At 42.1% G+C, this 15,119-nt stretch overlaps 1 protein-coding gene across 1 annotated transcript; it reads right to left on the bottom strand.

Moving 5' to 3' along the window:
• Positions 1 to 6,388: 6,388 nt before the first annotated feature.
• Positions 6,389 to 14,721, bottom strand: LOC143744237 (E3 ubiquitin-protein ligase TRIM35-like). The gene is made up of 6 exons (XM_077235621.1): positions 14,093 to 14,721; positions 8,369 to 8,464; positions 8,024 to 8,254; positions 7,884 to 7,906; positions 7,684 to 7,802; positions 6,389 to 7,310 (listed from the first exon to the last, which is right to left on the bottom strand). Exons 1-6 carry the CDS (start codon positions 14,486 to 14,488, stop codon positions 6,766 to 6,768), a joined length of 1,410 nt encoding a protein of 469 aa, XP_077091736.1. The 5' UTR covers positions 14,489 to 14,721; the 3' UTR covers positions 6,389 to 6,765.
• Between the last annotated feature and the right edge of the window lie 398 nt (positions 14,722 to 15,119).

Below are 15,119 nucleotides of genomic sequence, written 5' to 3' on the forward strand. Positions count from 1 at the left end.
TTTATTAATAATAACAAATTGTGTGTGTTTTTTTTTTAAACTTTGGTCCATTAAGCCTCATGAAGTGTTTTCTTGGTTTTCTATGGGAGGGAATGAGTGCGTTGCGTTCATATTATGTGTAAATTACTTTTCTATGCTTTATTAGTAGGCATGGTGTTTCCTGAGTTTGGCCTTTTCATACCACTGTCTTAAATGCGTTGTGTTTATATTCTGTGTTGATCTGCTTTTCTGTACATAGTAGCCTATGCATTATTGGTATGGTGTTGTTTACTGAGTTTGATAATATCATTTATTTCTTTTAATATCACTCTAATGCATTAAGCCATGCTAGCATTTCAGATCTTTATTTTTTTAATGCAACAATAGGCCTAAATATACAAGGATTTGTACATGCACCTCACAACAACACCTTTAGTTTCAGATCATATTCAGATCGTCCCCGAGAAGCGGGTTTCGTGACATCATCACATATAACAGAAGTCCCATTACATTGGCTAGGTGCCAGTGCACAAGTCAGTTTTGCACCTAATATATCGCGAAAAGAGTAGCAAAAGTCAAGGCGCAAAATTTGAAATTGCAGTGACAGATTTGAGAAGTTGCAAGTGCCTACTTGAGGTGGTACTGCAAGTGTGAAAGTAAGAATACGTGCAATTATGTTACAAGTTTGTGTCTGTCATTGTATCTTTGTAAATGGCATTTTACACATTTTTGACTGCTTGTCTGCAGCTTCAAATTCAGAATACAGGTTTGTGACTATTGTCTGCGAGTGCAAATCTCAGCGTTCAAGTTCAGATTTTTATTTGACAAGTTTTCACATTGAAGCTGTGAGTGTACATTTTAGCGTACAATTACGAATATTTATTGCAGGGCTCTCAAGTTTTATCAAAAGTTTAGAGTGAGATTTAGGGGAGGAGCCACCCAAATATTTGCAGCAGCGGTCCCTCGACCCAACCAAATTCGCTTCAATTTTTGCTAGCAGTTCAATTTCGCCTATTGTTCATAATTGACCCGCACAAATGGAAATTATAACAATTGTTAAATCTGATAAAAAGACAAATTCATCCAAATAAAATAAATAGTTATATTTAAAAAATACAAATTTATTGAAAAATAAAAATAAATTTGACCCCAAACAAGCCAACTGAACATCAGTGCTCAATGTACATAACATTGTGTCATAACAACTTGCCCTGAGCATGTATGTCAAGACCCAAACCGGTCACCTTTACAGGGGTCATCGGATGCCCATTTTCCACAAGTTGGTATGATTCTTTTGGGTCTTCATGTAAAGTTTGTAACATACTTTGGTTAAAATTTCTCAATGGTTGTGTAAAACAACACCATGTTTACCTCTTCAAAAACAGCTCTGTTCACAGTGACCCGTTTCGGTGCATGTCTCTTTAAATGATAATGAGCAACAACTTTTTGGCTTTTTGAGGAATTAAAAAAAAGTGAATGGATTTTTTTCATTGCATGGTGATTGTGTCCACACACTGCAAAGACACATTTATTTGCAAATACCATATAAAAGTGTATTTTGCATCCGATGCCCCCTTTAAAAGCAGTTGGAGAATTTTTGAATGCATCAAAAATAATTTAGCACGAATTTGGCTATACTCCTCAACATCAGCTCTCACTGTCTTTGATCACAGGCAAGAGATATCGTCCAGGAATCGTAAAATCAAAATGCTAAAAAAAATAAAAAAATAAATGAAGATGTCCGCAAACCACATTCATCAGATCGTGCTCTTTCAACTTCCACTCCGTGTGTGCGCGTGTTGTCCAGGAGTTGTCTAGCAGGCACGTGCAGAGGGGGGGGGGCTTTGGGTGCTCGAGCACCTGCCCTTTTGCCCCTTGGTGCCCAAAGTGCCCTTTTGTCAAGGCAAAATTTCCTCTCATTTTTTTTGTAATTAAAGGCCCTTTTGTGGATGCCTGCCCAATCTAACTATTAGTAAAATTAATGAATAATAATTTAGCCGTAAATATAATGACCCACATGATGACCTTTCACCTGACGAACTCGTCCGGGACGCGATATTTTTTTTCACAGGATGGTAGGGGAAGACTCATGAATATTCATTAGGGAACTCATCCCTGATTGGTCTGATGACCTACCCCTAACCCCGCCCCTAAACCTACCCGTCACTGGGGGTCTAATGACTTACCCCTAACCCCGCCCCTAAACCTACCCGTCACTGGGGTTAAGACCAATCAGGGATGAGTTCCCTAATGAATATTCATGAGTCTCTCATTCATGAATATTCATGAGTTTCTCTATATGTTTGTTTTAATGTCTACAGTCTCAGATCAGCTCCAGCAGTATCAGCAGCAGCAGCAGTAACAACAACAGCAAAGGCAGCAAACTCACTTAAGGACTTTAGTAAGAATGTACCAGAACAGGTATCACATTAATGTTAAAAATCTTGTAAAGTATTAATTGCTGTTTCTGTTTGCTTTGTTTTTATTTTCATTGTGTAAATGTAACTCTTGTATTTGTGCAAATCAGTTTATGCCATGAAAATAGCCATAGATGCTGATAGACATGTGCCGGTATTCGGTAATGCGATAAATCACGGTAATGAATATGCACGATATTGTTATCGCGGGGACTTCGAAATACCGTGAAAAATAATAGATCCGAATTTAGATTTTTAGAACGCGCATCAGCTTATTTTCCATCAACCGCTTAAAAAACTATGCGTATATGCTGCGCAAAACACATGTGCACTTTGATGTAAACAATCCCCACATCACATGTATAAGCACTGTGTGCATGCAGTGCGCACTCTAGTCTAATGTAAACAATCCTCACATGGAGAAGAAGCACGGCGGAAGGAGGAACGCTGCCGACTATTTATCCCCCGCATGGCTGCCAACTCTCACACATTCAGCAGCTTGAGACTCAGGCATTTGACACTTTCACACGGTCTCGCGCCACACATCCATTTTCTCACGCAGAGAAAAATCGCGGAGCAAAGAGGACACTGACAACGACAGACTAGACAGAGCAGGTTACTTTTGATATGAAAAAAATATCAGCTCTCAGGTTTTATAACGAAATTCAGACAATAAATACTGTTTTGGTGCTTGTAAATGTGACGTGACAGATCGCGCGCCTCAGATCAAGTAAACCGATCATCTGTTACTTTTTATTAAAGATACAGTACAACCCACCGAAAGGTACTTTCGATCAATCAGTGTTTTTCAACCACGGAAAGAGGTCAATAACACTGCAGGAGAACAATTATGTCACAGAACGTTACATTTACCTCAGGAAAGCCATTTAATGTTAGTTGACTATAAGAAAATAGCTATAGAGAGGAGTATTTTGCTAAATATGCGCACTATATTATTTTAATATATGTTTACTTGTCATTATATAATTGTTATTATAATGAAAATTACTGCATATTACATTTTTATATTTATATTATTATTATATTTATATTGTATGCATTATATTTAATTTCTCTCTGTATGTTTACAGCATTATGTGAGATATATTTTCTTGAGAAACATTTAAATGCAGGCTATCTACTGTAGCCTACCTAATATTTATCCAAATGAGTCAATATTGAATCAAGATTGAAATTAAATCCAAGAATTTAATTGAAATCCTGAAAATTGTGTTAAGCAATAATACAAACAGTAGCCTCAGTAACCATGTAAACATTATAACATGTTGTCACTAAAAAATAAAATTAATGTTTTGACAATCACAATTACACATTGTGATGCAAGTTTTTTTTTAGATACCCCCAATCCGTCTGTTTCTCTTGTGCAATTAAAATATCGTGATAATACCGTATACCGTGATAAAAGCTCGATCAATTAATCGCAGCATGAAAATTTGATACCGGCACATGCCTAGATGCTGATATGGCATTAAATAAAACTATACTATACGAAACATGGGCCACGTTGATTTTGTCCTACACAGTTTACTATAACAGCTGTTCTTTATTATTCTGTATAACAGAGAAGAAAAAGCCATCAGGTTGGGACAACTTAAGATACTTCAGTTTCTAATCCCAGAGTTATGAATAGGTGCACACTGCACATTCATAATTTTTTTTAACTTTTAAACGTAAAATTTGTCTTTTCTGTTCTGTTTCTTTTTCAAAACTGCATCAATGCATTTGCTACTGTATCAATACAGAATCATCCGTATTGATATATTACTGTATTGATATGTTGAGCACAGCCCTATTTAAAGCCTTGTTTCGCATGTGCCCCCTTTTATACTTTGAGCACCTGCCCCTCCAGAGGTCTCTGCACGGCCCTGTTGTCTAGTAACGAACGAGCTTGCAGCGGGAACACATAATCTACCAGGAAACAACTAATTCTAATTTCTGATTGGCTGGTAGCTAACATTTAACTCTGTATAACTCGAGACAGATGCTATGGACTCGGCAGAGAACTTCCCTCCGTTTGCCTGCGCCTCGTCCATTAATTGTATAGCGGGACAAGTTCCCTTCTCCTCAGCGTGAGAAATACAAGGTGTGGCGTGTGAACGGGTGGACGGGTTGAAATTCGTGTGTCTCACGACCAATGCGTGAGACTTGAGAGCCCTGTTATTGTACAAGTTCTCAAATTCACATCTACGTGTTCTCGAGTTTTGCTACCAATTTACCTTCATAGTAGTAGCACTTATTTTCTAGCTGCTCGTCTCAGCTGTGGTTTTTGTCCCTCTGGAGTTGTAAAAATGCCTTCAATCTAATGGTTTTCTTCAATGATATTTGCACGGCTGATGTCTGGCCAGTAGAGATCAGTGCTGTCTCTCTGAACATCTCGATACTGAATAACACTGCAGAAACCATGAGTCATGGAAGAGAAAAAGACCTTTTCATATTTTCACCAACCATAATTCTTGATCATTCTTGAAAATAATGTAAATAGGATACTGAAATCGACAAGTCGTAACAACAAAGTATAAGCTTAACACTCCTGTCAAGAAGGGATAAAACTAATGTTGAAATTAGTAATTATTAATATATATATATATATAGCATATAAGACTCCTTGAACACAAAACACAGAGGAAATTGTGACACAAATACTTTGCATCTTATCATCAGGTTATATGTTGTAATTAAAGTGTTTGCTACTATACACCACCAAAAATGAGAAATCATAAATATTGTAATGATTAAATGTAAATGTAAATGATTAAACAGCTACGCATGTCATGAACCCTTTTCCTGGATGAAGAAGACTATATACTGTCAATATATATCTAATGTGACAGACATATTGAAACCATTCTGCTTTCTCCAGTAAATCCTTAAAAATGGGAGAACTGCGTATAAACTTATTATCATTTGCACTGTAGGCATTATGATTAATATTAATATAATTAAATTAACAGAAAAGTTCAGAAAAAGTCTGGGTAATGAGCTTCCAGAATATCTTCCATTATTTGTTGGATTTATTGCAGTTTTTATAACATTAAATAACAGAAAGTGTCCTTTTTTATTGTATGTATAACACTAAAACACAGAAAATGTCCTGTATTTTTACTGTCTATCATACCGTCAATTTACAGAAAATCTGCCTGTACTTTTTCCGTTGTGTGTAACTTTTTTTTCTGGGTCTCAGGTATACCCTCAGTTTATCCTCACAGTCTTGCCTATTGAAATACTAATAGTCATATTTTAGGTTCTACAGATTTAAGTTAAATTTACAGTAAACTTAATTTACTGATATAATGTTAAATTACCAACCTATTGAAATAAACTACAGGAATGTGTGTGTGAGCTGAACTGCAGAAAGTTAGTTATTTAGGATTTGAACACTGATTAATAATTAGACTGTGTGTTGAATCATGGGTTTGACAACAACACTGTTAATACTTAAATGTCCTCATATCAAGTTCCTTATCAATGTACGTTTGACTCAGAGTATATTTCAGAGAAAATCCTACAGTTGACTCTTGATATGAGAAGCGTATCATTATAACCAGGGAAGTGTTTTTTTCCCCCGAATCCCAGCATGCACTGCAGTCACTGGTGCTGAGAACGGGTCCTGTTACATCATCAATATACTTACTGTATATTTGTCACAGTAGTTGTACACATAATCCATTGAATTCAATCATTTTGCATCTTGTGTGGTGCTTTATATATATATATATATATATATATATATATATATACATAAAAATATAAACATTTTCAAACAGTTTTAAATAACGGTTGGTTAAAGTAAAGTAAACTAAAGTATTTAGTTTGTCTTGTTATTCTGTCAATCATTATGCATGAATATATAAACAGCTGCTGGCCTCACAGTGCATTCATGTTTCAGAGCTCGAGTTATAGGATGAATATATAAAAATAATCGAATATGACTCTAATATGCATAATCAGAAAACAGGAAAAAAAGCCTTAAAGCCTTAACAAAGACTGAATCATTTAATAGTTAAATTGCTCTGGGATAAAGAGTTTTAATGGGTTTCAATGGAAACATTTTTGGTCCAAACTTGAGTGTAACTATTTTGTGTACCCAGTGATTTATGAAAGGAAATGAGGATGAAATAATAACATATGCAATAAAATACGTACAATTGACGCAGTTGCCATAAACAAAAGAAACATTATCCAAAAAAATAAATAAATGAGAGACAAAAAAGTCCTTAAGGAAACACAAGTGTTAAGTTAGCTCTAAATTTTACATTTAAGTGTGATTGATGAACGAGACCCTTTTATTACAGCGTTATTATTAAAGCATAATTTGCAAAACTGAATTAATCTAGAAGCAGAATCAGATTTAACTGTGATTTTCTGCTGTGATAAACAGTTTAACTGGTAAGATCCTCAGAGGAGAAGTTGTGCAGCGATTATATAAGAATGGAAAGACAGTTTCTGTGAAGGATGTCCTGAATGTGAGTAAATGTGTGTTAGTTTCAGGATCAGAGAATGACACTGTTTCTCTGTCATAGTCCAGCTGAACTCTCACACGCTGAAGCTTCTGTTTAACAGTAAAGACAGTGAGGCGTTGCTCTGGGGATTCTGAGCTGTATTTGCTGTTTATGTACCACACATACCAGACATTAGACTCAAAGAAATCCTCTCCCTTCCTTTGGTTTGATGCTGTGGTTATTCCAAGACTCCAGTTTGTATTGTCTCCAACCTCCACATCCCAGTAGTGTGTTCCTGAGTTAAAGCCCTCAGATCCCAGGACACATGGATACCAGTCAATCCTCTCTGGATTATCAGGAAGTGTTTTATCTACACGACTGTACGACACACTGGTCAGATCAGCAGAGAGTGTGAGACGAGGATCTGCTGTGTTTGGATCCAGAGTCAACGGAGCTGCAAAGACAATAACATCAGATTACAGGATGAAATATGATGTATTAGAAATGTAAATGTAAAACACAAAGACTTTGTTGAAAGAGATCATAAATCATAACAATATTCTCTCAGTTACTGTCAGAATGGATTGAGGCTTCAGGTTTAATATCAGTATACAGTAAACACTATTGTATCCTAATACATAAACATAGATTATGAGGAATAGACTTTTCATTATGAGTTCACTGTATGATCTGATGATTTACTGATATACACTTTAGATTCACTTAGAAATTCAAGTGATTTTTAAATATATTTCTATCAAATGTTGATGTTGTGTGTGTTTATATCTGAACTATCTTCTGCACTGTGTCAGATCTGCGAGACTCACTGTGTTGGACAGTTTCCAGCATCTTCTTCCAGACTCTGAACGGCAGGTTACCCAGATAACGCGACACATGAATCAAAGCTCCAGAACTCATCCGTGGATCCGGCTGTGAGATCTGGACTCTGAGGAACATTCAGGAGTCAGAACTGCAGTGAATTTGAGTTCAGATCCACTGAGAGAAGAGATACGAGCAGCTCACTTACCTTTCCATCGTGACTTTATAGTTCTGGAAAATATAGAGTTTAAAAACATTTTAATATCTTATCAAACACTCTCACTGTCAATGAGTCTCTCTATACAAGTTGTTTTATGCACAAAGAATGAAGTCAGATTGATTTGTCACCTTTAGAAACGAGACGTCATTGTCTTTCATCATCTCCTCCATGTCTCTGATTGTGTGTGAAAGAGCTGAGATGTGTGTGTTCATCTCCTCCAGCTTCTCCTTCATCCTCTGCTTCTTCTGCTCCTTTTCCTCCCTCAGTGCAGTGATTGTAGCTTCTTCTTCGTCTCTGAGAAACTGATGAAGCTTCTCAAACTCTTCTTTAATCTGACGCTCTGTGTGCTCAGCTTGAGACTGAAATCAAATCACATTCACTTCAGTCAGCTCTGTATGAACACACACTCCACTAATGTCAATAATAAACTCTGTGTGTGAATGTTGAGTATTTAACTCTTTATACATCCTCACCGTGATGTGTTCAATTGTTTCATCACACTTTTTCTTCATTTCTTCTCCATGTTCGAGGTTGTTTAGTAAGGACGTCAGTGCTGTATTAAATTCCTCCTACAGGTTAAGATGAAAATCTGTGAAACTGCAGCTTTAAGAGGTTTAAATATTGTATTTTTATTTATAAGATGAATGGGGGAAGCGTTTGTGCCTGACAATTGCAGGACATATATTTTTAACGATTTCATTTTGAAAGCATGAACATCAAGAAATCATGTTTTCATCAAACAAATGTGTTTTTTTGCAATGGCCAATTCTTAATTATTATATCCATGCAGTTTTAAATTTGTGGTTGTGCAAAACAAATGCAGAAAGTGAAAGTATGTTAGTATCAGTCACTTTTTCAGTGTGTTTTAAAATCACATATTATTGTTTAAAAAAATAATAATAACCCATGATATGTCTATTTTTTCGATACATGTTCCCTTTCGAAGGGAACTCAACAATACGTCAACGACGCTATGGGGAACGCCTCAGGCGTGACAGGTGTCTGAAATCACTATCAAATCACGTCAATCATATTGACCGGCGACAGCCCGTGAATCATTAGCGTGAATGATTAACGTGCGACCTGGAAGTATAAAGGGGCGCCTTGCAAACATGACAAATCATCTCATCGTCTTCAGGGACTGTCTGTTTGAAAACGCTACTCAATGGAACGGTAAGAAAATGAAATGTACAGCACACGAGTGTGTTTTTTCCTGCCTGGGAGAAGAGCGCGCACGAGAGGTTCTCGAGGGAATCCTCTGTGTGAACTGTGAGCGTTTTTCTCTTAAAACGCTCCGCTCTCGTCTGGCCCTCTTCTCGAGTGAAGGGGGTTCAACGTCTGGTCCGCGTGGTCCCGCTCGTGCCGAGGCAGAGCGGCGACTTGCATCATGGGCTTCCAGATAGAGCTCATCGATCATCTTGAGAGTCCTGTAAACCTCTCAAATGATTCGACGGCTGACGAGGGCGAACTGCAGGCACCAATGGTTTCCTGCAGTTGCTGCTCTTCAGGACGAGCAGGAGATGGCTGAGGAGGTTTATAATCAGGTAGATCCTGAACCCTCTCAGCCACCCTGCCCCGTGTATGCAGACCTGGTGGATGTTGTGGAGCGCGCCGCCAACAGGCTGTAGCTGCCATGGCGACGCGCTAGAGGAGAGACCGCTCGCGGTAGGCTTGGCGATCGGTTTCTCCCCTGCCATACACACCAGCTCAGGTGAGCCTTCCATTCCTTCCTGATCTTCACACGGAGATCGAGAGGGCATGGAAGAGCCCATACTCTGCCCGTATTCACCGACATCAGCGGGTTAGTTTCGCTGATGTTGAGGGGATCGCAGAGCATGGGTATGTGTCGATGCCGCCCATTTGACGAGTCGTTTGCGAACTATCTCGTGTCTGGGCAGGCGTCGACACTGAGAGCTCCAACCCTGCCATCCAAACCGCTAAAGTCAACAGCACGTTTGAATGGCAGAGCATACACGACAGCGGTTCAGGCTGGTGCTTCCCTGCACACTATGGCGGTGCTGCAGGCATATCAGGCCGACCTGCTGCAGGATCCTGCATACCGCTGAGATCCGGTTCCACACCCAGGCAGGCGGGAGGGCCTGGCCCTTCACGGTCCGAGGACCGTAGACAGGGCCAGAGAGCCAGTGTCGCCTCTCGTGCGCCCCCTCCGTGGAGGAACAGGGCGCAGAAGAGGCGTGACTCCCGCAAGAAGAGGGATCTGAGGGAGGTTATCCAGCACAAGCGCACACAGTGTCGCTGATGGATAATCTCCCCGGAGGGCTTCATTAAAAAGAAATCCAGCCCTCTCCTCTCTTCTGACTCCCCAGACGTTCATTACATCAGGCCTGGGGCTGGGCCTATGATAAGAACGATGTTCCAATGGCCCGCCTAGGCTTGGCTAGTAGAAACGCCTCTTTCAGGCATGTAAAGTGGTGGACCCCAGGGTCATAAAGAACTATCTGGCGAGTCTTCACTCCGCACGCCGCAGGTGAGCTGACTGGTCTTTTAAGAGTAATTTTTTGTGAATTAAAATTCCGAGATGTATCTCTCTACAGACCTCGTTCCCTGTATAGAGCTATGGGGTCATGTCAAGGTAATAAGGTAAGAGAAGTTTCCTGGATCATTAGGGCCCTGAAGTTCCCTGTTAGGTGGCCAGAACGATAACTATGTTAGCCTTCGGGCTGTTAGCCACCTCAGGGTAGAGTAGTTGGTCTCTCTCTTAGAATTTTTTACTTAGAGTGTTGACTGACGCTAGAGCTTCAGATAGATCTTATGTCCGGCCCACGGGTCCGTTGACTTCTTCCTGAGTATTTCGCCCCTTGAGCTCTGTTTGGGTTTCATTAGGCTGAGCGATTCTGCAGCCCTTTGTATGGAATAATACAGACTATATTCTTTAGTAAGGCTGTGGCTCCTCCGAGCCCTCAGATTGATCTATGCTTGCAGGCTGGCCCTCACCAGGGCCGCCTCTGTAGCTGGCCTAGGCTGTGCCAGGGATAATAGAGGCGCTCTGCTAAAAATTTTAGCATTTCTTCCTCAGACCCTTCACTGTGTGAATGTTGGTTTCTAGCATCCCTGTATAAACAGCCTCCTCCCGTGGGAGTCGTTAGGCCAAGGCCCGCCCCCTTCTCTGCATTCTGGGGTGCCTAGAGTAATGCAGCGTGGTGCTGAGGATGGTTTGTAAGGACATGGTAGGCCTCAAACAGGCCTCCGTGGTATATATGTCTTTATTGAGCAGGGTTAAGCCGTCTTTCGCTTCACGAAGAAGACTGGGTTTCCTGCCCGACTCTGCCATGCAGAACTGGCCTACGGATTTAGGCCGCCAGTTTAGGCTTCACTCACCTCGCTGAGCTACTGCTCGAGCGCTAGGGTGTAGGTGGTTGGCTTTCATTCAAGCCCCACTCCCCTAGGTTGGGCACAGATACATTTCTGTCACCCCTAGAGCCGCTGGCAGGCCCGCACCCTGGTAACCTCAGGGTGAGGTGTGAGTATTCCCCTGTGATACAGGGTAGGTCTGAGCACTTCACTCCCAGTTCTGTTTTATCCCACCTCGCACCACTATGGCTCGGGTCGAGTATGAAGTAAGCTTCACTTCTTCTTTGGTCGAAGTACGCTCCCCTGAAGCCAGAGCATTGCCCTGAGCTGACGCCCATGCATAGATGGTAGGCCCCTGACTAACTGGGGCCTCCGTTGAGGCAGAGTGGCGTATGTTGTACTCCCCTTGTTTTAAGGGTGCTAGCTTTCTTGCGGAGTACACTGCCATGGGCAATGTGATTAGGCACCAGGATGCTGTAGGCGCTGTGTAAACAGTTTTTCTGCCAACGAAGGCTGCGCCATTAGGTAGTAGGCCTCAGCAGCCTTCGGACAGCCCCCCAGAGGGCACTGTAGGCCAGCTCACTTTACGTGGTTGGCCTTGGTGGTTTGGGCAGTTGACTCACTGATGGGTAGTAGGCCTTAAACAGGCCTCCTCGGAGGTGAGTCCCAACATTGTGGGACATACCTTATAGCGCTACTGGAAGCCCATTAGTGAATTATGCTGTGTAGTATGGTTTCCAACAGTGTACTTTATGGCAGAATATGACTTGCTATTAGCTAGTAGGCCCGACCAGGCCTCCCTGATAGGCGAGTCCCCAGCTGGCTGGCCTTAGCAGGCCACCTTATACTTTCACCCGGACTCAGGGCTCAAAGCTACCAGTGGTTATCAGGTAGTAGGCCACTCAGGCCTCCCTGAAGGTGAATTCCCACTTAAGATGGTTATCAGGTAGTAGGCCTCACCCGGCCGCCCTGAAGGCGAATTCCCACTTACGTTGGCTATCAGGTAGTAGGCCTCTCTGGGCCTCCCTGAATGTGAGCTCCCAAATATTGTGGCTGTCAGGTAGTAGGCCGCTCTGGGCCTCCCTGGATGTGGGCTCCCAAATATTTTGGCTGTCAGGTAGTAGGCCTCACCAGGCCTCCCTGAAGGTGAGTTCCCACATGCTGTGATTATCAGGTAGTAGGCTCCTACAGGCCTCCTTGAATGAGAACGGTCAGGTAGTAGGCCTCACCAGGCCTCCCTGAAGGTGAGTTCCCACAGATAGTGGTGACCAGGTAGTAGGCCTCACCAGGCCTCCCTGAAGGTGAGCTCCCCACATACTGTGGTTGTAAGGTAGCAGGCCTCACCGGGCCTCCCTGAAGGTGAGTTCCCACGTACTGTGGTTATCAGGTAGTAGGCCTCACGTGCCTCCCTAAAGGATCAGGTAGTAGGCCTCTCCGGGCCTCCCTGTAACGCTCCCTAGTGGTGCTGGGTTTATGAAGCTAGTGGTCTCTTGCTATCAGTTTCAGCTAGCCTTAATAGGCAGCTGCTGAAGGCGAGCTTGCGCCCTGGCTCGCTAAAGTGTTCATTCTCTGCTAAAGGTTCCCTCCCGGAACCTTTTCTGCCTACAGCCTGGTTTGCCTACCAGAGCATGCGGCTTCCTGAGTCTGGTCAGACGGTCGTAGGCCTCTCGTGAGGCCTCCCAGTTAGATCAGCCCTTAGGCCTTCACAGGCCTCCTCAGTGTTTTGAAACACAGACACTGGGTTGATCCGTGGATCGAGTAGAGAAACTCCCCTCGCTAGCAAGGGTCGGAAAGCACTATGCTGAGTCATACTCTCCGGGATATCCCGTCTCTGAGATCCGGGCCGAGTGGTTCACTGCCAGCTTCGCAGTCCCTCGGGTTGGATGCCTTACTTAAGGCATTTGTCCAGAGGCTCTGTCTTCAGACAGACAGGATTTGGCCAGACTAAGTGTCTATGTACTGGCGCCAGGTCAGGCCGTCCTGGTGGCATTTCGGGGTGAGTACGTTCCCCTGAATAGTGACTGGCTGGGGTTCCCTTGGGTTCCCTAGCCACATTCCCTAGAAGGGACCCCTTCTAATTGGAAGCTGAGGTTCCAGGCCCGGAGCCGGCCCAGGTAGACCTTTCATTTAACCATGTTTATGAAGGTTTTTCTGTGAGGCTGTAGCTTGGGCTATGACCGTAGGGAATGCTGTCACTGACAGCCCAGTGTGACCTGAGGGTGAGTGGTTCTAGCGTTTCATTTGAAGTTGCTGGTTCTGACAGGTGTCACTGCCACTTGGCATGCACTCCCCTTAGCATGGCGGCGTTGGTATATCGTTCCCCATAGCGTCGTTGACGTATTGTTGAGTTCCCTTCGAAAGGGAACGTCTCAGGTTACGACTGTAACCTATGTTCCCTGAGAACAGGGAACGAGACAATACGTCTCCCTGCCATGCCGCGGGGCTTGCCTACCGTACAGTCCCTTCAGACGATAAGGTGATTTGTCATGTTTGCAAGGCGCCCCTTTATACTTCCAGGTCGCACGTTAATCATTCACGCTAATGATTCACGGGCTGTCGCCGGTCAATATGATTGACGTGATTTGATAGTGATTTCAGACACCTGTCACGCCTGAGGCGTTCCCCATAGCGTCGTTGACGTATTGTCTCGTTCCCTGTTCTCAGGGAACATAGGTTACAGTCGTAACCTGAGACGTTTTGTGCCAATGCTGTTACATTCAAGAAGATTTGAACATCAGTGTCGGAGATTAATGCAGAATTTTACATCAGTAATAAATCATAGAGATTTAGTCTGAGCAAATATAAATACTGGTCTATTGTATAATAATAATGTTTCTATGTTTAGCACTGTATTCAGCATATGAAATGAGAGACATGTGTCTTACCTTGTAAGATGAACACACTTCACTGATGGGTCTGAATGTGTGATTGGTGTGTTTCTCTGAGTCTCTGCACACTAAACATACAGGCTGTTTGTCCTCCAGACAGAAGAGTTTGAGTTTCTCACTGTGTAAACTGCAGATCTCCTCAGATCCTGATGAACGTTTCTCAGTTCCCTCCTTTATCAATGAATCACACAAGTTTTTTAATACGAGAATAACTGGTGGATCATCTCTTGAGGATCTTCTCCTGCAGACAGGACACTCCTGAGTTTCCTTAGTTTTCCAGAACTGTTGTAGACACTCTTTACAGAAACTGTGACTACAGGACAGAATAACAGGAACCTTGAAGATTTCATAGCAAACAGGACAAATATAATCATCTTCTGCTGCTGAAGCCATTTTCACCGTTTGAGTCCTGCAAAATAAACTTTACTTTCACTTTCTGAACTACGTTTTTCAAAAATGAATCACAATGAGTATCAAATATCTGCTGTCGGTTCAGAAATGAACTTCTCTAAAGTTTCTTTGTTCTCCATTGATTGCTTATTCTTTATTGCTTTTGTTGAGACAAAGTCGGTGTGACAGAAAGGAGAAATAAGTCCGTCTCTTCCTGGTTAGTGTTGTAAGAAGGAGGAGTTTATGATCACCTTTGGGTGTGTACAAACAGGTCAAACAGGAACGTCAGGATTTCTTCAGCAGTGGCGGTTCTAGACCATTTCAACTGGGGGGGCCAAGCTGGGGCCAGTTGTACTGTTAGAGGGGCCAGTTACATTTAGAACTTATTGTTGTCATATCATTTTCTGCACTGCACTGCAGGCATTACCGGGCAAAATACCATGTTTATAATCATTCAACAATGTATTTGCATTTCCATTATATTTTTACATTTGCATTACATATTCAGTATTAGTCACAGTAACTGTAATTGACATGATGTCCTTCTTTCTCTTCATTTTGGTGAGAGCTATAGAGCAAAAGCAATGGGGACCAAGAAGCTTATTAATTCATTTACTGAAAATAACTGACTTGC

The sequence above is a fragment of the Siphateles boraxobius genome, unplaced genomic scaffold, assembly GCF_051911475.1.
Source record: "Siphateles boraxobius isolate OS27281-9 unplaced genomic scaffold, OSU_SipBor_1 2, whole genome shotgun sequence".
Lineage (NCBI taxonomy): Eukaryota > Metazoa > Chordata > Actinopteri > Cypriniformes > Leuciscidae > Siphateles > Siphateles boraxobius.

What these genes read in the sequence shown, in the direction of transcription:
- LOC143744237 (XM_077235621.1), bottom strand. Translation starts at nt 14,488, where the DNA reads ATGGCTTCAGCAGCAGAAGATGATTATATTTGTCCTGTTTGCTATGAA. An exon ending in AAGTGTGTTCATCTTACAAG is followed by an intron (nt 8,465 to 14,092) that starts GTAAGACACATG and finishes CTTAACCTGTAG; the next exon opens with GAGGAATTTAATACAGCACT. An exon ending in ATGACGTCTCGTTTCTAAAG is followed by an intron (nt 7,907 to 8,023) that starts GTGACAAATCAA and finishes TATATTTTCCAG; the next exon opens with AACTATAAAGTCACGATGGA.